The 20,338-nt window shown below is 47.4% G+C and overlaps 1 protein-coding gene across 5 annotated transcripts in view; it reads left to right on the top strand.

Moving 5' to 3' along the window:
• Nucleotides 1–20,338, top strand: part of RAB11FIP4 (RAB11 family interacting protein 4) — a 101,961-nt gene that overhangs the window by 61,108 nt on the left and 20,515 nt on the right. The window contains exon 1 of one of the 5 annotated variants that reach the window (XM_063410152.1): nucleotides 10,287–10,382. The exons of 3 other annotated variants lie outside the window; for them this stretch is intronic. Coding sequence is in view for 1 of the 2 variants with exons in the window: in XM_063410150.1 (XP_063266220.1) it covers nucleotides 20,021–20,155 (135 nt within the window). In the remaining variant the exon portion in view is untranslated. Of the gene's footprint in view, nucleotides 1–10,286; nucleotides 10,383–19,332; nucleotides 20,156–20,338 lie in introns of those variants that run through there. One more of the 5 variants, XM_063410150.1, reaches the window with a different exon arrangement.

Genomic DNA, 20,338 nt, shown 5'->3' with positions numbered 1-20,338 from the left:
CCAGAGGTGTGACAGAGGCAAAGGGAATCCCTTTGTGACCCCTCCAGTCCCTTGCAGAGGAGGGACAGGACACTTTGTTCTGCTGTGGCCTGGAGGAGCCTGTGGTGGTGCTGAAGCTGCCATCCCGTGTGTTGTTCCAGGCAGCAAGTGCATTTGAGGGTGAGAATCCCTTATCAGTGGTTTGTCCTGGTGACTGACAGCTGTGATAATGAGGTTATTGTGAGGAGGCAATCAGTGCACAGAAATGTTTTTATGTCTTATGGTCTGGGATCTTGGGGATTCTGTGTCCTGAGAGGCTCTGTCTCGAGCTGGCTGGGCCAGAGGAAAGGGCACAACACAAAATGACTGTACAAGAAAAATCCCTGTTGCTTTCTCATCTACATCAGCGGTTAGTTTGTCAAAGTCGTTGTAGGGCTGTTTGCTGATGTATCAAGACAGAGTTCTCTAAGCGTTTTTATGTACCTTTGAAGTGAAAATACCTGGGGAGCAAGGCAAGTCCATTAGTCCCTATGAACAACTGGTGGTTCACAGATGCTCCATTTCTAGGTAAATCCCCTCTGCTCTCACTCTCTCAATGCTCACTGAACTCTGTTAACTCCAGCACAGCCAGCTGATCTCTGTACAGTGCTGTGCCCTGGGAGCCTCAAATCTGGGTCTTGGCTCAGACCAGAACAAAATACTGAGGGCTCTGACTGGGCAAGGGTGGCGTGGAGGAAGAGGGTGGAATTCTGCTTGTAAGGTTTGATAAAAAAATTTATCTTTTCTCTTTTATTCTCTGTTTTTGTCTCACTGGAGTTGTGGAAGCTTTTTCCAAAGCACCGCTTTCACCATGCAAAAATCATGTTTCCTTTCTCTGTCCCCACTGAACTTCTGCTTACTAAATATCTGTGAGCTGCAAAAAAGAGCCTCAAACCAGCAGTGGCTACAGCAGCTCCTGTCTCTCAAGGTTTAAAATGAAAAGATTAAAATCCACCAAAACAAGATGTCATGGAAAGCACTGAGTTGTCATTTTCTGGTGCCACAGAAAATTGACTTGCTGTCTCTTGCTGCTGCAGTACAGAACCCATGGAAGTACTTGGCTTGCTAAATTTCAATATGAATGGAGATGGGTGATGAATAGGAGCCACAAATCACAAAGGTGATGTGCCAGGGATGGCCCAGGTTGGATATTGGATGATTTTGATGCCTGCACTGAGTTGTAAAGACTAGAATTCATGTTGCAGATGATAAGACTGTCCCTGTGTAACTTTTAAATTAAAATTTGTATGTTTCTTACTGAGATTGGACTTCCCTTTGTGATATCCAACCATGCCTCTGAAATGCTTTATAGGAAATACTCACAGGAAGTAGTGGGGGTTTTCCATCTGTACATTAATATTTTAGTGGTTGCTATTTTTTAACCATATCCAAGCATGAGAATTCTGTTTCTGGATAGAACTGCTGATTGAGCCCATTCCTGATGTTCTGCATGATCCAAGATCCTAAACCCAAAAGTAATCCTGAACCAGGCATGTACAAATTTGCTGCAGCTGCAGCTTGGACTGAAACAATTTTGTGAACATTACTTACTGAAACAGGTTTGGCCTGACAGTCCAGCTCCCTGCTCACCACTGTGGCAGTGTCTCTCTGTCAGAGGGAACTGGAAACATCTGGTTCCTCATTTGGTGAAGCAAAGAGCCAAAAGTGAAAGATAAGGGACACAGCAGCCAAGTGCCACAATGTCACTGACGTGCAGAGCCACAGGAGCCAGAGCAGTTCACCTCTCTCCTGTATCCATGGAGACCCCGGGACTGCAGGGGCTGGGGTCTGTCACTCTGCTGTCACCAGACGGCCACAGGTGACAGGAGGATGAAGCTCAGCTGGCAGGGAAGGCCCTGCAGGGGTCAGTGCTGGCGCTGGGGAGGTCACAGGTCACTGTGAGACAGCAGAGCCACACCTTGACCTGGTGGGAATGGCCAAACACAGCAAACAGCTCAGCTCCTGCACTTTGCAACCTTCTCATCCCTCTGACAAACAACTCTCCCCTCAGCCTGGATGGGGACACCACAGCTGCCAGTGCCAGGGGCTAAGCCAAGGCCACCCCCTGCCCGTGGGTGTTTTTTCTCTGGTGACAGCCGGTTCCTGTACTGGTGGCACTGGGATAGGTGACCAGCTGTTTCTGGAGTCCTATCACTAGGTATGTGCTACATGAAGATGGTGCTGGATTGTTAAGACAGAAAAGGTTAATGGTCTCAGATGCAATTTTCCAAACAAATGAAGCTTTGATCTGCAATGTAATGTAGATATCTAAATCCTACGCAGTCTGGGGCCTGAGATGTATCACGATTCTCAACTAAAAAGCATTTCCTGTGGCACAGTTTGGTGTCTTTCAGAGATAACAAATGAAAAAGGCTTTCTTTTAACTTCCATGTCCCTCTTCTCCCCAGGTTTTGTTGTCTTTCCTAACCTCATTCATCTGCTACAAAACAGGGTTGGAGACAGGACCTTGTTTTGGGCAGACCTGAGAGCACTTCTGAGGCCTTCTGTGAAAGAGATCATGAGGCGAAGCAGGAACTAATGTCTATGTTGCATTAAAAGTCAACATTTTGACAGAGATGTTTTCTTTTGAGATATAAGACTGCCCATTTGAGGGCAGAAGAGGAAGGATCAAACATCCTGCAAGCTGTGATCTATCATCATATGGTGCATGGTCAAGTTGTCAGTCTAAACACTGTCCTGGTTTGCAAATTTCCATAAGCACAGATGTGCTTTGGGCACAGTGGGCTCATTGTCCCAAGAAAAATTGAAGGGAGCTCTTGAGTGATGTCTTATTATAGAGATGTTGCTGCTAAAAGCAAATTCTCCCAGAGAGTAAGTGCAGATTGTTTCTGTTATTGATTGCCACGGTCTCTGCTTCACTGAGACCACATGGCCCACTTTGTTTTTGTAGCTGTCTTTTATTAAAACTGACAAAGAGGTATCAGCGTTTGAAAAGATGAGTCTTGAGAGTCCCCTGGGCGGCATTTTCATGCTGTAAAGTGATACTGGCACATTTGATCTACAGATGCTTTTAACACAGTGATAAAACAAAGGCTTTCCTTTCCAGGGTGGTCTTCTACACTACAAAGCTTTCTGTTTTTTCCATGCTCAATGGGCCAAGAAGTGGACAGAACCTGCAATTCTTCCTACCTTAAGCTGTGCTCTCAGCATCTAGTCCTGTGTCCTAAACTGTTGAGGACATCCTATGTGTTCAGTTTTTTAAGGTACTCTTTGCTGCTTCTTTAAAGGCTCATAATGCATTTTACATTCACATGGGTTATCTGTACTGGTTTTCAGTGTCCCTGAGACTGGTGGTCAGAAAGTTTTCATCCTTCTTCCTGGTAACCAACATTTACAGTCCCTAATCCTCTCCTGTTCTTGTACCTGACTTTCTAAGAAGCCAGTCAGAATTTTGTTTGAACATACAAATCTGAAGTTGGTTTGTTTTCATTTTTTTTTGGCATTATATTTGAAGGTATCTAAAAAAATTTAGATCTGAGACATTTCATACTAGGACCTATCATGAGTGGAAATGTTTGACCTCAATCTGTCTGTGCGGCAGCTCCTGATCTGTAAAATGGGAATACCATCTTCTCTCATTTTGAAGAGACTTTATGAAGATAAATTAATCGTTGCAGAGCACTCAGATGTCAGAGTGATGAACACCACAGAAAAGCTTGGGGGGAAATAAATAGTTCTGTCTGCGGAGCTGGCTGTTAGTAGTAGCCATAAATAAGACATGAAGCTGCACTTTGATCAAGAGACTAAAGCAGATATTGAATAGTTGCTGATAAGCCAAGCACCAGCCAGTCAGAGTCCTGAACACATCCAGACTAGTGGGAAGTAGTGTGTAATTGTGATTAAAGAGATGTGTTAATGCAAACGAGCCATAGGACCAAAGTGAAGTTGCACCCATGAGCTCAGTGCAGGTTTGTCCTTGCTTTTGGATGTTCTGTTCTGCAGCCTTGCTGTGTGCCATGAGAGAAATACTAGCCCCTGGTGAGCATGAATTATTCTCATCCTGGCCAACTGATTCTTTTCCTTTCCTCTGTGAACAAGTTATCTTACACAGAGAAGGGACTAAAAGCTTAAAAACATGTCGTGAAAACATGCTCAGAGCTGAAGCTACCAAAAAGCTCTTCTGGCAGCAGCCTGTCTTCTACAGAACATGCAAAGCATAATCCAGCAGATTGGTGTGTCAGAAGAGCTGTCAGAGCCCCTGCTCCACCTGCAGCTCCAGGCTCACCTGAGCTCTTGCTTGGCCAGAAAAAAATGCACTGAAGCCTCCTGTGCCTACAGCCACAGTGGAGACAGCTGAGTAAATGTGATTCCAGCTTTGTGGTGCAATATGGAGCCCCTTGGCTCCACCTTGGTTTAAGCTCCAAGGTGGCTGAGGGGTGCTCACATTTCCCTTTCTATGCTCTGGTCAGGAAAGTGAATGTGTCCATGCCCTCAATCTGCAGAGTCCTCCCAGCCCATTTCTAGAGGAGAGGCTACTTGTTTTTCACTTGAATTTGCTCATGCTGTTCTGGTTTATTTTTTTGTTACTGGGTATTTTGACAAAGGTTAAATAGGATAGATTTTGTGTCTGTCTACAAAAATACAGATATTTTTGTAATGCTTTTGACAAAGGTGCTTTAATCATGGATTCACAGCTACGATTATGACATGCCTTCAGAGCTTAACATGAAAAACCTAATGGTACAGTTGCAATGATGAACAAAGTATAAACTGCTTTTCAGAGGGGAATGTGTATCCTGTGCCATTATCTGGCCTTTGCACTTGCAGCTCTTGACTACTTGTCCCTCACGAGGGGTTTTGGAAAATCCCTCCAAACGCCTCATTAAGCACCCAAAGTACAACCTACTGATGGCAGAGAGGTTACAAGAAGCTCATCTCTGGAGAGAGCAGTGGGTGAGTCCCCTGAAGTGTCTCCATGCTGTAATTGCATGTCACAGAGTGCAGCTTCATTACAGGCCCAAGGAAGGGATGCTGCTGGGCCCCCAGCCAGCCCCGAGCTGCCTCGGTGCTCTCATCTTGCACAGAGACCTTCCCGGGCGAGCCCTGCACTTGACCGGAGCTGTTTGATGTGCCTGGCTGCCCGCCCTGTTCCTGGGGACGGGACACAAGCAAGCGCTCTGCTTGCAAGGTCATGGGCAGAGCAGACCCCCGTGGTGCAGAGTCTGAATTGCTGCTTCTTTAGTTACTAAAATAAGCCTCTCTGCAGGCATTTGGGGTTTTGTTTATTGGGAGTGGGAGCAGGGGTTGAGCTGTGCCTGCTGCACCCAGAACAGAGTTCCCCTGCAGCTGTAGTTTGGAGATGACCTCCTCACCCTGTTCAGGGATGAAGGGATGGGGAGGGCAGGGAAGAAGCTGCAGAAAGTTCTGGAAAGGCTCTGCCAGATGTAAATGCAGCCTGTTTCTGCCCCCTCTGCCATCTTCAGCTCCCCTGCTCTACATTTGTCCTGTGTTCACCCTATCTCAGCCTCCTCCTGACTTCCCCTTCAGTCATGGGAACAAGCTGTAGTTGGGAGCAAGTTCAATCTGTCCTCTTTTCCCTGCCTCAAAGTGTCTTGGCCTGTTCTGATTGCAAGGTCTTTGGGGCAGGGACTGTACGCTCCCTGTGTTTTGGCAGAAACTGCCTTAATTAGGGATCGTTCTTGGTTTGTTCTGTCATAATAAAAGGGATTCATAATAATACTGCAGTAACTCACGCCAGTCTTACTTCATTTCCTTCAAAGGAAGCACTCAGAAATAAGATGAGAGTAGATGAGATGAAGATCAGACCAGCTGTAATTACAAGTCTGCGATATCTCATTTTGGAGCAGAGCAGTTACACGCAGTAGTAACTTGGCCGGCTCTTATTGTAAGGGAAAAACCCCCACAAAAGGTATTTTTACATAAGTCTGTAAAATACCCACCAATATTCATCAGAGAGAGCATGATTAAAGGCTTTTGAAGCATGATTGGAGTTGCCAATTTTCATGAGATAATTAAGATGCAGGTTTGGTGTATATATATTCTGGTGATCTCATTATCTTCATTATTAATTAGTCTCTGTTCTTCACATTTCAGCTCCAGTTTCTTGTCATTAGGGTGACTCGCCTGTGAGCGATGCCTTAGTGAGAGGCAGAGGAAGGATTCTGCCTCTGGAACAGCAGAGGAGGTGCCAGCCTTTGTTCAGAAGTGCTCCAGAGAAATTGCAGTGCTTTGTACCAGATCAGCAGGTTTCTCTGCCATAAACTCTGCCAGTGATCCTGCCCTGCTCCTGGCCAGGAGCCCCTGGATTCTGCAGACACTCTGGGTGCTACTGGCAATCATAGAATCGTGGAATCATAGAATGGTTTGGGTTGGAAGAGACCTTAAAGATCATCTCGTTCCAACTCCCTGCCATGCCTCACCACCTGCACAGGGAGGGGAACAGCAGCGATTGCGATTTAGGCACTCAGTGATGTGTTCATCAATCTTCTTCTCATCACCCAAATAACGAATATTTTTCTCTGGCATTCTTCTGCAAGCCCTTTTCCAGCGTGAATAGGTTTTGTTTGGGAGATCTGTGGGATCTGGCAGTGCCAAGCGTCCTTTTGCCAATGTACCCATCTCTTTTCTCTCCTGTGGTAATGAGGATAAAACCTTAGTCCATTGACAGCTACTTGTCTCCATCCTCAAACCCTGGGCAGGACTTGAGCACAGGTACTTGCAGGTACACTTAATACAAGTGGCATGTGGAGGGTGGGATTTAGGAAAAAACAAGATGAATTAAGGTGGAAACGGGGTGTGAAGGAACACTGCCGTTTTCAGGGTGCAGCTATTATGGCACATGATGAGTGTGTGTTTTCCTCTGAAAAGCAGCAAGTCCGCTGTTGATGGGGTCACAAATGCCATGCTCAAGGGTCTCAATGTGCAGAGCCTGCTCCTGCAAACCTTACACAAAGCCTGGAGCGTATTTCAGTGTCTGTGGTCATCTGAGCAGTCACTAACCTGCACAAATTCCTCAGCTGCCTGAAATCATGACGGGAGAATAAACTCCGGTCTCAGATGGGAAAAATGTATCACGCGAGCTCCTCTTCTGCGGTGCTGACTCGGTTGAGCTGCAGCTGCACCGAGCAGAAGCTGCTGTCCCGGCAGACATGCAGACTCTGCACCCTTGCTGCAGGCATGCAGCACTTAAAGGCCTGTGTCCCTCCCAAAATTAATCCTCATTCCTCCAGGAGAAGCCAGTGATGGTCACCTGCCCTCCCTCAGCCATGGCAGCGTGCTCTGCTTTTCCCTTTGTAGGAACCAAATCATAAGTCATATTAAACAGAAAATTATCACTTTACCATGAGATGTGTAAAAATAAGGTTTTTGTCTCGATGGACATCAAAGGCAGCTTATTACAATCTCTACTTAATCAGGCTTCGCTTTAATGAAGTGAGAAATGGACCTGTATTATAGTTAGGGTTATTATTTAATAAAGATTTTACACAGTCACTCTTTAATGATGAGTGATTCTCTAAACTCCTTACATTTTCTAGGACCTTTATGAGAAATGCATCCATCAGTGAGAGATTTGTGCCTTCTCAATTATTACTGTGAAATAAATGTCAAAGCCCTGGGTAGCAGACTGAGTAGTGCACTCAGCAGGTGTACCACGCAGTTGTGCATATGTTCTCAACATCTCTATTATAATATTCATTTTAGCTATTACTGCTTTATCCGTTTAATGCGTATTTCATGTTTTTCTCATCACAAGCTGTTGAAAGCAGATTTGTGTCGGGTAATGGTCCTGTAATTGTCAGGTTTTGCAATGTCTGCAGTAGTGCCTGATCTGTGTAACAATACAAACACTTCTGACTTTCAGGAAACAATTACAAAATGTACCGTGCGGGTAATTATTTCATGTGTGATTGTTGTTTATTCTGCAGTGAGCCCCTGACATACAACTGTCTCTCTCAAGCTGAATACTGAAAGGAGAAGCGGATTTTAGAAGTGTCCTATTTAAAAAAGCAGTGAAGTTCTCTGTCCCTAAATCTGTCTTGTAGAATTTGCTTTCCCGTTCATTTAGATTAATGAATAGGAGGATGTCAGGGAGGGGTTTTTGATTCCTGTTGCACCGTTCATTATCAGCTCCTCAGCTCCCCGGGACAGCTCCCGAACAGGACGGGGCTGGAGCCCACAGTCCCCGCAGGGAGCCCAAGCTCTGCCGGGTGCCCTGGGTGCGGGACCTGCCCGGCCCCGGTGCCCTCCCTGCACACGCGGGGACAGCGCTCTGAAGCCCCGCTTGGCTTTCATCTGTTGCTGGTACTCTTTATTACACTAAACCTCAGGCATCCCCTGCCCTTCCAACGCTTCTGTGCTCAGCAGAGACGGAATTCTTTTCATTTTCTTTCAATGAACTGCGAAAAGGGTCAAGTTCGGTGAATTGCTTTAAGCATCGCATACATATAAGAACTGGGGCTGATTAATTTCTTTCTCTTCCTTTGCTTTTTGAACAGCAGTGTTTTACACGTAGGAGCTGCTGGCTGTGATGAAAATGAGGGCAGGCTCAGGGAATACATGGGACAAGAGATGTTATGCTGGTAGATGGGTTTGTGTCTGCCTGCTTTGCTGTTTTCTGAGAATTTCATTATCCCTTCCTTCAAGTAACTTTTGGGCCTCTCTGGAAAACGCCTCTCTTTGGACACAATAAAGTCCAAAATATTTTAGAAATATAAAGTACTTAAGTGAGCTTTCAGTGATTTACATTTACAGCATCTTTGTAACTCCGTTCATGAGCACTGCTACAAAAGTACGCCCCAAAGAGTTTTGCCCCTTCTGAAATACCTGGAAGTAACATTAAAGACAGGCTTTGGAATATGGCCAGATCCAATGGCAGGGGAACAGCTGGGGATTCTTCCATTTTCCGAGTTTTTCAGTGGCATTACAGTCGGGAGGGAGGTGTTTGTTTGCTGCCTGAATCCTGCAGGATGGTGTTTCCTTCCACGTGTGACACAGCAGTGACAACTGTGACAGTCAGTAAGGGCAGGGTTTGGCTCCCAGTCAGGAATTTTATGGAAAATGGATTTTTTTTTGTATTCCCCTTTTTGTCTTGAAGTCTACTGCTGCAAAATCACAGAAACAGATTTTCTGTATTTTTTTTTTCTTTATTAGCACAGACAGCACAGTAAACACAGCTCTGCTGAGGTGTTGCGAAAAAGGAAGTTACACAACTTCTAAGAAGTGAAGGGAATATAAAATAACCAAGTCAGTGTGACTGTTCTCAGCCTTTTTGTTTTGCTTCTCATTATCTTGTAACTAAAGGGATTAAAATCAAGGACAAAGCAGACATCACTTCCTAACAGGATCTGATTTGCCTTGAGCAGGCTGAGGGTGCTTCAGCCTGACACCCCCATCCTGGGGAGGCCGTGCATGTGTTCAGTTGCGTTTCTGTAGGAATGAGGGTGCTCCAGGCAGGTGAGGCTGTCCCCTGTGAACCCTGATGTCCCCAGAGATTGTCCCTGCCTGGGGACCTGGCAGCCCTCAGCGCCTACCACTGCAACCCCTTCACTTGTGAGGCATCAGAAACCCAAAATCAGTCCATAAAAATTCTTCTGTTCCATCTCAGATGTGTTCCTGCACACTCACCACCTGCAGGAAGATTGTCCATAACCAAGCCTGGGGTGGGGAGGCTCTGTCCACCCTGGCCTTCCAGGGATGGGGCATCCACAGCTTCTCTGGGCAAGCTGTGCCATGTACACACACATAATTATATAAAAACCATATAACTTACATATAAATATAATTAATAAACATATAATTGCACACCATTTTATTTTATGTACAATATAAAGTTATATAATACAATATTATATAATATAGAGGGAATTAATCGGGTTTAAATCAGGTTTTAAGCCGCATTTCATTCTTCAGGAACCCCAGGCCTCTTCCCTCTCACCAGCAATCGCGGATAATTTTAATTACAGATAATTTTAAGCAATACCGCGTTATTTTTGAGCAAAACCAAGTGACTACGACTAAACCTACGAGCGAGGTCGGGCGCGCGTCACTCTCACCCACCGGAGCGCAACTCCAGCCGCACCCAGCCCGTGCGGCGGGGCCCTCCCGGCGCTGCCCGCCCTCCGCCCGCACCCGCGCTGGGCTCCGCGCTCCCGGAGCGGCCCCGGAGCGGCCCCGGCCCCGCTGTCGCCCGGCAACGGCGGGGCGGGGATGCCCGGAGCGCTGCCCGCCCCGCGGGGCCGCGCCGCCGCCGCCCGCGCTCCGCCCGCCGCGCTGCGGGGCGGGGACGGGGCGTGGGGCGGCACCGAGCGCCCGGCGCCGCGCCAGGTACGGGCAGCCCGGCGGAGCAGGAGGAGGAGGAGGAGGAGGCGGCCGGTGTCTCCGCGGTGAGGAGGAAGTTCGCGGCGGGGTTTGGGGGCTCTCCACGCCGCAGATCCGGCGCGGGCTCTCGCTCTGCCCCTCCGGGGAACCCGCGCCGGGGCTGCGGCGTGAGGAGAGGGGGATCCGGGAGGGAAGGGGGATCCTTGAGGCCGCTCCGCTCCGGCGGGGATCCAGAGGCGAAGGAGGGGGGGTAGCATCTCTGGGGGTTTTGGTGCGGTATCGGCGTTTTCGTGAAATGCATGAAATTGCAGGTAGAGCCGAAACCCTGCTGGGTTTTTTTCCTTGTTTGCTAAAAGAGGGGATTTTCGCTCCGGAGTTGTGTGTGCTGGAAGGCTGGGCTGGCTATGGAAGTGAGCGAGTCCTGGGGATATTGTTATATGGGCAAATCTAAAACCGTGTGTGTCTGTCAGCAGCTGTGTGGGGTGAAATGGGGGTGTTGGGGAAGAAGGGGATGCCTTCCTGCATGGCTGAGCCTCTTACAGCTCTCAGCTCTGTAACCTGGAGGTGCCCAAATACCTGGCATTTAAACCTCTAAAACGGGAAGAGGAGGGAAAAAAAGTACTTTTTATGGATGAATGCAAGCAGGGGACTTGCTCCGTAATTATTTTCTGTGGCACTGGCGATGTGTTTGGGCTGCCATTACTTATTGTTGAATGTTTTCAATACCCAAATGTGGTTCTGAATGTATTTGCTGGCTCCGGGATGCTGGTGACATAGACAGAAAAAAATGATTTGTGGTTAGTGTGTGGCTGTCACGACAGCCTGTGCTGGAACGAGAGATGCTGCCCGTAGCCCTGGTGCAGGACCAGCGTTGCCCTGATGCGGTGGTGAAGAGGTTCTGCCCTGGGTGAGATGTGTTTGGCAGCAAATGAAAGCAGCTCACAGCAGAGATCCTGGAGATGGGAGCAGTTCCTGGCCGGGAGTTTGTCGTGTCCCTGAAATGGAGAAGGGCGATTGTGCTTTTCTGTTAGGCAGAAGTGACGTGTGGTTAGAGATCCCGGGGCAGGCGGGCACCCTCCTTGCTTTGTGCTGTGCTGATTTTGAGGTGGAATTTTAATGTTGCTGCTTTGGTAGTAGCAATATTTTCACTGCTTGTGGCAGATTTGTAAGGTTGGTGGCTTTGGGGGGGGGGGGGGAAGAGAATGATTTATTTTCATGGTATTAGGCTGATTTATTGACTCAGGGTAAGGAGGAGGCACGGATGGGAGAAAACTTCTGAAATGGGTTCAGAACAGACTCCCTAAACGTGAATCCATGGTATCTGTATCCAGTATATTATATATTACCTGTATACCATTATAATTTGTGATTATTTTGATCCCTTTTACTATGTTATCATAACTGCTTCTGTAAATAGTTTTATTCCATTCAGATGACATGAGAATGGGGGGGTTGCTCCAGTGATGGGACTGGATTGCCCTTTCCCAACATAAGTTATTTTTCTGCCTGTGACCCTTCAGATTTTTGGGGAATAACTTGTTGTCACCACCAAATATGTGCAGTACTGGGGAATATTATTCTTACAGCTGGGCACAGAAGGAGGGTGGAATTTCTGTTGGTTGTTTGGCAGTGTCTGCCCAAACTGAGAGGAGTTTGAGCTGTACCCAGTGCGAGATGTGACAGCCTCCAAGCAGTTTTAAAACCATTTTTAATGGGCCTCTTTTAAGTTTGTTATTTGAAGAATTAGTGCATACAGCAGCAAGTCTCCCAGAAGCCACCTGACGTGCAGATGTTTCTCAGCTGTGGTTGTCTTGACAGGGCTCTTACCACCAGGGTAGCTGGGGAATCTTTGCCATGTGCAAAACCTGCAAAACAAAACACTTCCCATGCCAGAATAGCACAGGGAATGGAATTGCTCTGCTCCAGTTATTGATTAACCAGTGCTGTTAAATCTGTTGAGCATAGCTTGATCCCAACTTTTTCTTTCAAATACAGTGTCTTAGTGAAATATTTTAAGTGACTACTAAACTAATCATAGGTTGTTACTGAATTATCCAGATATTGATATCTTCAAATCCTCACCATGTTTATGTAGCTGATCCCTTAAAATTCTGAAATGCAGTATAATAATGTCACTCCTTTTGTTCTTTCTTTAGTCATTTAGGTTAATTGCAGCAGCAAACACAGGACAGGCTCTGTAAGTGCTTCCTGACAACACAGAACAGTGCTCTGGGCACTGTGTTGCAGCTAATGCTGGATACTGCTGGTTAGTGGAAGGGCTCTCTGCATATGGTGCTGCTCTGAATTGTGTTTTCAGTGTGCAGCCTCATCTTAGACAAGATTTCTACTTGGTTCCCATCTGCTTTGTCTGTGCAGGTTCAAGGGTATCTCCTGCCTATGTGTATTTTACTGTGTAAATCAAAAAAACTAAACTTATTGACCAAGCCAGGGTGTATCATCAGTGGGTTCTTAGTTCATGTTTGTCATGTGTGGAGCTTGATGATGTGCTTGCAGCCCTGCTGCAATTAAGTGCTTGAACTTCACTGTAGAAAATTTAAAAAAGAGTAGGTATGTGAGAGCCTTTGTTTAAAACGAAATAAAATGTCTTTTATAAATAGATGGGGAGACTAATTTTTTTTAAAAATCAGTACTTGCAACTTTGCTGCGCAAAGGCTGCAATTCCAGTTATTCCTGGAGCAGAAATGCCTTAACCTGTGGTTTGCACAGCCACTGACTGAAGAGCAGCCAAGGTCCTGCAGCTTCTTTCTTCTCCTAATGAGGAGCTCTTCAGAGCTACTTCAGTATTTCTTAAACATGAAGCAAATTACCTTTTAGGCTTGTCGGCATTCAGAGTGGCCAATGAGCTCTGGGAAGTGTTTCTGTATAAACTACAGCAAAGCCACATCCTTAATGCTTTCCCTCTGCTTGCCAACAAAAACTACTCCTCATCAGGCATGGCTGGACTTCTTACTGCGTTGGAGAAACTCGAGATGTTTCTTTACCTCTTGGGGTCTGAAATTGCTCCCATTCCCCAAGCATCCCTCCCTGCTGGAGACTGCGGTGTAATTTAACCCGGGTGGGTGGTAAGACAGAAGTATGAGTCTGAGGTAAAACCTCTTTTTTTTTCCCTTTGTTTTTCTTTAATTGGCTTTATTTCCTGGTGCTTGCTGGAGACCAGACTTGCAGTAGTATAGAAAATAAATGCAAAAATTATAATTTCCAAATTCCTTGGGGGAAGGGAGTTTGACCAGTGTTCCTGTGAATAATTAGCTTAGACACAGGCAGAACTGTTCTGCCTGGGACAGCTTCTTCCTGTTCTTCACGCTGTTTGTGCCTAATGGTGCTGTGGAGGTGCCAGGAGGTGCCTCCTCCTCCTCACCCAGGGGCTGGGGCAGCGCTAAGCTCAGGGAACTCTTCACCCGTGTGTCTGCAGCACCCGAGGGCAAGTGTGATGCAAGGGTTTTGTTATTTGTGGAGTCCCCGCAGGGTGACCTTGGGGCTTGTCAAGGAAAACATGTTGGCGTGTGAGCTGGGCTGTCCCCTGAGCAGCAGACACCACTGGCAAAGAGCATCTCATGACTTAGACTTGGTTAATTACGGGTCTGAACTGAGAAGGGAGTGCTGAACTCTGCCTTAGGCATAAGGACACTTTATTGAAAGCAGCCTGCAGCTCTCTTTGTCACAGCATAGGTGTTCCCTTGTACCACTGCTTCAAAATAACGTGATCTGACCATTCCTGTGACCTATGGGCTTAAGACTGGTCTGTACTGGGGGCTCTTTGGGGTGCCTTTGACCCTGAGCTGCAGCTCTGTGTTTGCTGCGTGAGGAATGCTGTGACACCTGGCCAGGGCACCCAGGACACAGCCCGGGGCAGTTTTGCCACCAAATGTCCGTGCCAAAGCAGTGGTGAACGCTGCTGCCCACAGAGTGCCAGGGCTGCCCTCGCTGGCCCTGCTGGCAGGTTCAGCTGAGCCGCAGTCCCAGGCAACAAACCCGAGTGAGAGTTTGACGTTTTCTGTCCTCTCTCCCCGTTACTGCTGTTCTGACTTAAAAATAGAATGAGATTGTCTCATCTCAAGGCAAAGGCTTCTCAAGAGGGTTAATTATGTCACATTTATTATCTGCTCTGCAGATCTTTTTCAGCAAATGTGAGTGGGGTTTTTTTAAGTTGTGTACCAGCTTTTTTAAACCGAGGTCTGCAGCACTCCCACACACTGCACAAAGGTGATGCCGAGTTGCCCACAGCTCATTTTGAGATTCAGCTGCCTGACTGGGTGCCCTGTCCGGGAGGAGGGGGTCCCTGCTGTGGGCTGTCCCAGCAGTTCACTCTGTGGGGAGGGCTGTGTTACCGTCTGAGGAGCTCTGGGAGCTTACACAGTCACAAGCATTTCACTCTAGAAATGTTACCAGAGACTTTTCAGGTAATTAGATCTCATTTTTGCTCTTACTGGAGTGGACACATTGGGAGTTTCCTGAGTGATGCTTGCGACATGCTCCTGGTGTGTCAGCATGGTGCCACTTCACTTTTTCTAGATGTGTGAAAGGAAAAGGAAACTGTCTTGCAGTTCAGAGGTAAAAGTGTCTTAAGCAATGCTGGAACAAGGTGCCAAACAATGTGGTGGGTTTAAATCTGAACTCTGTTCATGTGCTGGCCCCATCCATGCTGAAGGTAGTGTACTCTTGTTCCTAACACTGCAGATTAGGATGTTTTTTCATCTGCAAAGGGTTTCTCCTTGCTTTGATGACCCTCCAGTGATGGCTGATGAGTGTATGATAGTCCAGTAGTGGGGAGCAGCCCAGGGAGTGATGGGACCCAACTTCAAAGTAAAGGGAAGAGCTTTTTATTTTTTTACTTTCTTTAGAGGATCAAATTAGTCTGCTAAAGCCTTTTAATGTTAAAACTTCCAGAGCATAAACAATGACCTGTGAAAAGGAGTGCTTGGATCTGGACCCTGCATATGATGAAGTCTGGCATCTCCATTATGGCCAATTAAAGTGACAGCAGAGTGTAAACACTCCTGACTCCTGCGTTCCCTGGCTGCACACAGCCTTTCTCCTCTGCCTTGGAAAAGGCACGATGTCCCTTTGAACTCCCCAGCCAGGGCACAGGGCAGCCTTTCAGAACCTCTGTGTCCTCTCCTCGTGTGGTTCAGCAGGAACAGCCCAGAGGCTGAGGCTTGGTCTTGCAGTCAAACCTGTTGTCCTTAAATTGCACGATTGTATGAGAGACAGAGAGGGAAGTGAGGCTGGCAGGGCACTGCAGCACGGGCTTGCCCTTCTCTGGGGACTCTTCACTGCCTTTCCAGGATGCTGTCCAGCACTCAATCCAAGATCTGGATCTTAGGAATTATCTCACCCCAGAAGTTCTCCCAATACCCACAACAACGTGTGAAGCTTTGCCTTAAACGGAGCTTCAAATATTAGGTTTGAGTAACTAAACAATCACAGGAAGCTACTGCATTGACCAAACTAACTTGTGGCCCTAAACAGCATAGGAGAATAACAGTGCTCTGCACGCTGATCTTGAACTCGGAGGGGTTTTCTATTCCCAGTTATTCGGGGAGCCTGGGTGTTCCGTGTTCTGCAGCAGCAGACGGAGCAGTTTCTGTGCCCCCCTCCCTTCCCCATCAGCCTACCTGTGAGCAGCCTGCCCTCCCCTGTGCAGCCCGGGGGAGAGAGCAGGATGTGGGGGAGAGCCAGATGTGGGCAAGAGGAAGCCAGCCGTGGTGAGACCTCACTCACATCATGGACACACATGCACATGTGTGGTCTCACTCAGTGCTCCTACATTTTCCTCTTCTGTCTCTTCCTCGTCTCTCGTGTTCCTGTCAGATCAAAGGGTAGATCCGCAGCTCCCCACCTCTGCCTGACAACTGAAAAGGAATGGAAATAACGCTGGGGAAAACCCGTGCTTTAAAAAAATGTTCATAGCCCACTTGGTGTAAATATGCAAATGTTTGTAGAGGAGTGGCTGTTTCCATAACACTTTAGTGAGAAATGCTTCACACCCTTTTTTGTCAGTCGGTAATTAAGAGAATACTTGCCTTCCAATGCAGTGGCTGCTTAAATAAACATGAGAGGGCTTGGGTTTTTTCTTAAAATGAAGTGCAACAGTAAGTAATTTTCATCTGAGACCAAGCCTGGCACACCTCCACATGGCACCTCTTCCCTTCCAGTTGTGGTGAGGTGACTTTTCCTGTGCTGGGAAGAAAGTGTCTGGGGAAGGTGCAGGGACTCAGACTTGTATCTGTCCCAGAGCAGATTCAGCTTTCAGAGGGGTCAGAGGCACGATCCTGGTGAGGGAAGGGCCATGGCTCATCTGAATGTGACATTTCTTGTTTCTGGTCGGGTGTGATGGGTCCCGTGCTTACTAATCAGATTGCACAGTGGTGGGATACTGGGATCCTCTTTTCTTCCCTGTCTCCTCCGGCATACTGTCAGGCTGTCTAAATGTCAGGGGTGCTGGTGATTTGGCTGTGATGGGAGTGAATTTTAACGAGGCTGCTCTTCAGCATGAGTGTATTGATGTAGGCATGTCATGTAGCCTGTCTGTCAGCCAAGTTTCTAGCTTTCAGCTGCTTTATATGCATGTTTTGGAGATTGCTTCCAACCAGCCAGGTCACTGCAGGGCAAGGCAGAGCTCTATTCCCATACCCACCTAATGCTGACACTGCTGTCCTGCCCCACAAGGATCAGGAGCAATCCATGGGAATCGCTGTCTTCTGGCTCCTGCTTCTGTTTGGGGTGGCTGTTGCAAAGGCAGGCTGGGCTTACTCATCTGCCTTCAATGCAGCTACACAATGCCTCTTCCGAGGCAGGGAATTCATTAGTTTCTGTGAAGTGGCCTTGGATCTGTGGGCAGCAGGTGCTTCTATAGAGCAAACTGTTGCTGAATATTCAACAGTTGCTATACAAGTGTCTGGCCGGCTGCCTGTGAAGCACTTGGAGTTATCTTGAGCATCCGATTAGATAAAGTGCAAACCACTTAGGGCTTTAAAGCCACCCGCAGCTATGTTGTGTTGGTGGTATTTTAACGTTCAGGGCTGGGCTTTCTTTTTATGAGAATCTTCCAAGATCGTAAGCAGCAACTTCAGCTCTTTTGACTCAGCCAACAAAGAAGGGAGCTGCCTGGGAGAATGACAACCCCAGTGATTCATATTCAAGACATCAGAACCTCATTCTCTTGCTGGTTTCTGCTAATGACATGTGCACTGGAAACAAATGACTCAGGCTAGAAGTGTCTATTCATCTTTAAACTTCCTAAAGTCTCCCTAATCTCAAGTTAGCTCTCTTAAGGCTACCTGAATAACACTTGTTCTTGTCAGCCTCTAATTTGGTACATGAAATACTGTAGATATCTGAACTATGAAGGAATAATTTGAGAGGCTAATATGTGCAATCAGCCTTTTTTTTTTCAGTTTAATTTCCTTAGGTGTGGTTTCTAAGCAGCTTGTGCTAGATGTCATCATTGCAAGTATACTTCTGTGAGAAACCACGATCACTGAACAATTACAGCTTCAAATAACTTACAGCTTTACTCAGTAAGGTGTGGATGCCTGTATATTGTTTACCAGCGACATGCCTTATTCTGTTGTCTTGTAAAAGCTTACTTAACCTGTATTAGTTGTTTTAAAGATGCTTTGTCCGTGTTCTCCTACTGGTTATTTAGGCCACAGAAGGAAAAGTGTTGATTAAATCTGTGACTGTGACAGTTGCACTGGAGGCTGGTTTCACCCAGGGAGCTGGAGTCACCCGTGTGGTGTTACCCAGGTTCCAAACTTTACAGGATCTGCTCGAGGGGTCCCCATGTGCCAGGAATATTGTATTGTCAGGGTGCAGGGATTTCACACCCCTCAGCTCTCAAAGCTCTGTGGTGGAGCTTGTAGTTCCTACCACAGGGAGCAGCGTGCAGGCTGGAGCACGGTGGCTGTCACTGGTCCTGGCTGTGAACATCACCTGGAATTGTGTTAGCACTGACTGGAGACCTTGAGCACTTAAAAGCGTGAATTGGCAGCCCCTGGAGCTGAGCCCTCCTGCTCCTGGGGTGGGTGTTCGTGGTGCTGCTGGCTTTGAAGGGCTGAGGTGTTCACTGTGTGATTTGGCTGCCGGGTGCTCAGGAGAGGTGCTTCCTAAACATCCACTTTGCATGGGGCAGGTTTGTGAAGAGAGCCTTGGCAACCTGGGATTGGCATCTGCGCTCCCGCCGTGAGGGAGCAGCTGAGGGGAGCTCCTCCAAGGAGCTCGGCTGGCCCCTGTTCTCCCTTTATCCAGTCCCCATCAGTCCCTGAGCTCCCCACTGCAGGGGATGGGATCAGCAGAAGGGAGGATCTGCTTCCAGGAGGGGCTCCAAGTCTGAGGCATTTCAGAAGCTGTAAAGCAGGCATTGAGGCTTATGATGGATCATTGCCTCCAAAAAGTCTTCTTTTCCTCTTCTTCTTCTTTTAATTTAATTTTTTTTTTTTATTATTTTCAGGGGGCTTTAAAGTGCAGGAATAGCGGAATTACGTTTTGGAAAAGAGCCCCTGGCACTGAGCAGGCTGGGGACAGTGCAGTGTGTGCTGTAGGTGTGGATCTGCTCTCCCATACAAGCAAATTTGCAAAGGTTGCCAGAAAGTGGCAGCGAGGAGAAGTGAGCCCTCAGCCCATAGAGATGACACTGCACATTCAATTGTTAATGGACTCTTGAAAGAGCACCTCAGCTGCTATTATTAGAAAAAGCAAATGTGTGGTGTTACCTACAGGGAGCAAAAAGGGAGTCTTTCGTGATCTTCTTGACCTTTACTTTCTTGTGTTAATTTGTTTTATACCAGGGAGATTTTTCCTGGTGTAAAAACTTGCTTAAGCAGAGACTTCTCCAAGACCTCTGAAAAAGACGTGCTAATTGGGGAGCTTCAGGGATCCACTGTGTACTCCTTGCCCCTCTCTTTCCCTCCTGGATCAGACTTTTACCAGCTGGTGCAATTCCATAATAGCAGTCAGGCTTTATTGCGTTAAACTTGTTAGGAAAATAGGAGGTGGTCTGTGCCTGTGGGGCTCAGCGTGGGGGAGGAAACTTCGGGCAAATGTTAGATAAATAAACAGTTCTGGGTACTTCTGAAACATTGTGATTGCTCTTAGCAATCTCTGCTTTTTCAACACCTATTAAAGAGGACTTACTGCCTGTGCTATTTGTAGGACCCGAGGTACTTTGCAAAGAGCAGCAGCGGTGTGTTCCCTGCTTGCTTTGGGAGGGTGCAAGGTGCAGGTCAGGTGTGCAGAGGAACCCGGGGCTCAGGTGAGGCAGGCTGCAGGACTGGGTCTGACCTGCCAGACCTCGGGCTCGCTGGGGATGAGGGGCTGTGGCTCAGAGATAGAAATTTGATTGCATGAGGCAGTGTGGCTTCAATAAATACTACGTGGCATAGACCAAGGATAAATCCTTTGGGACATCTCTTGAAGCAATACCTCAGGAAAGTTTCAGGCGTAATAAAGCTGACACAGAAAAGTGGGAAAAGGCTTTTTGAATAGTGCCAGGTGTCTCACCTTGCTTGTTAATCTGGAGGGCCTGTTGAAAGCTCAGCTAGAAAAGCATGCAGGTGTCTGCTCTGAATGTGTACCTGGAGTTTCAAACACAGCAGGCACTGCTGTCCTTTTCCCTGCTGGGGTATTCATTAGTTAATGAGGTTTGAGCAGGTGGGGTTGTTTGAATTTCTTCAGCCTCCATATGCTAGGAGTTATAGGAATTGATATTTCAGGAAAAAGGTGGATGGTGAGATCTGCATTTCCAGTAGGAGTTTCTGCAGATCGTGAAAAGCTGACACTTCTGCCTGACTCTTTTCCTGTTGAAGTGGAAAAGATGGTTAGTGTCATCAGCACAGACCCTCAGTGGTTCTGCAGAAGGGGGTTTGAGCCTCCTTGGCTCCAGCAGCAGTGTCCAGAGGCTGTGGGGGTGGACTGGAAGCTGAGCTGTGGCAAGGGGTGGCTCTGGGCCAGCGTCCCAGCCGCAGTGCTCACCAGCAGGGCAGGGAGTGCTGGTGACAGT

This window comes from Prinia subflava, chromosome 12, assembly GCF_021018805.1.
Source record: "Prinia subflava isolate CZ2003 ecotype Zambia chromosome 12, Cam_Psub_1.2, whole genome shotgun sequence".
NCBI lineage: Eukaryota > Metazoa > Chordata > Aves > Passeriformes > Cisticolidae > Prinia > Prinia subflava.
Note: the sequence above shows the minus strand (reverse complement) of the source record. Positions and strands in the feature narration are given on the sequence as shown.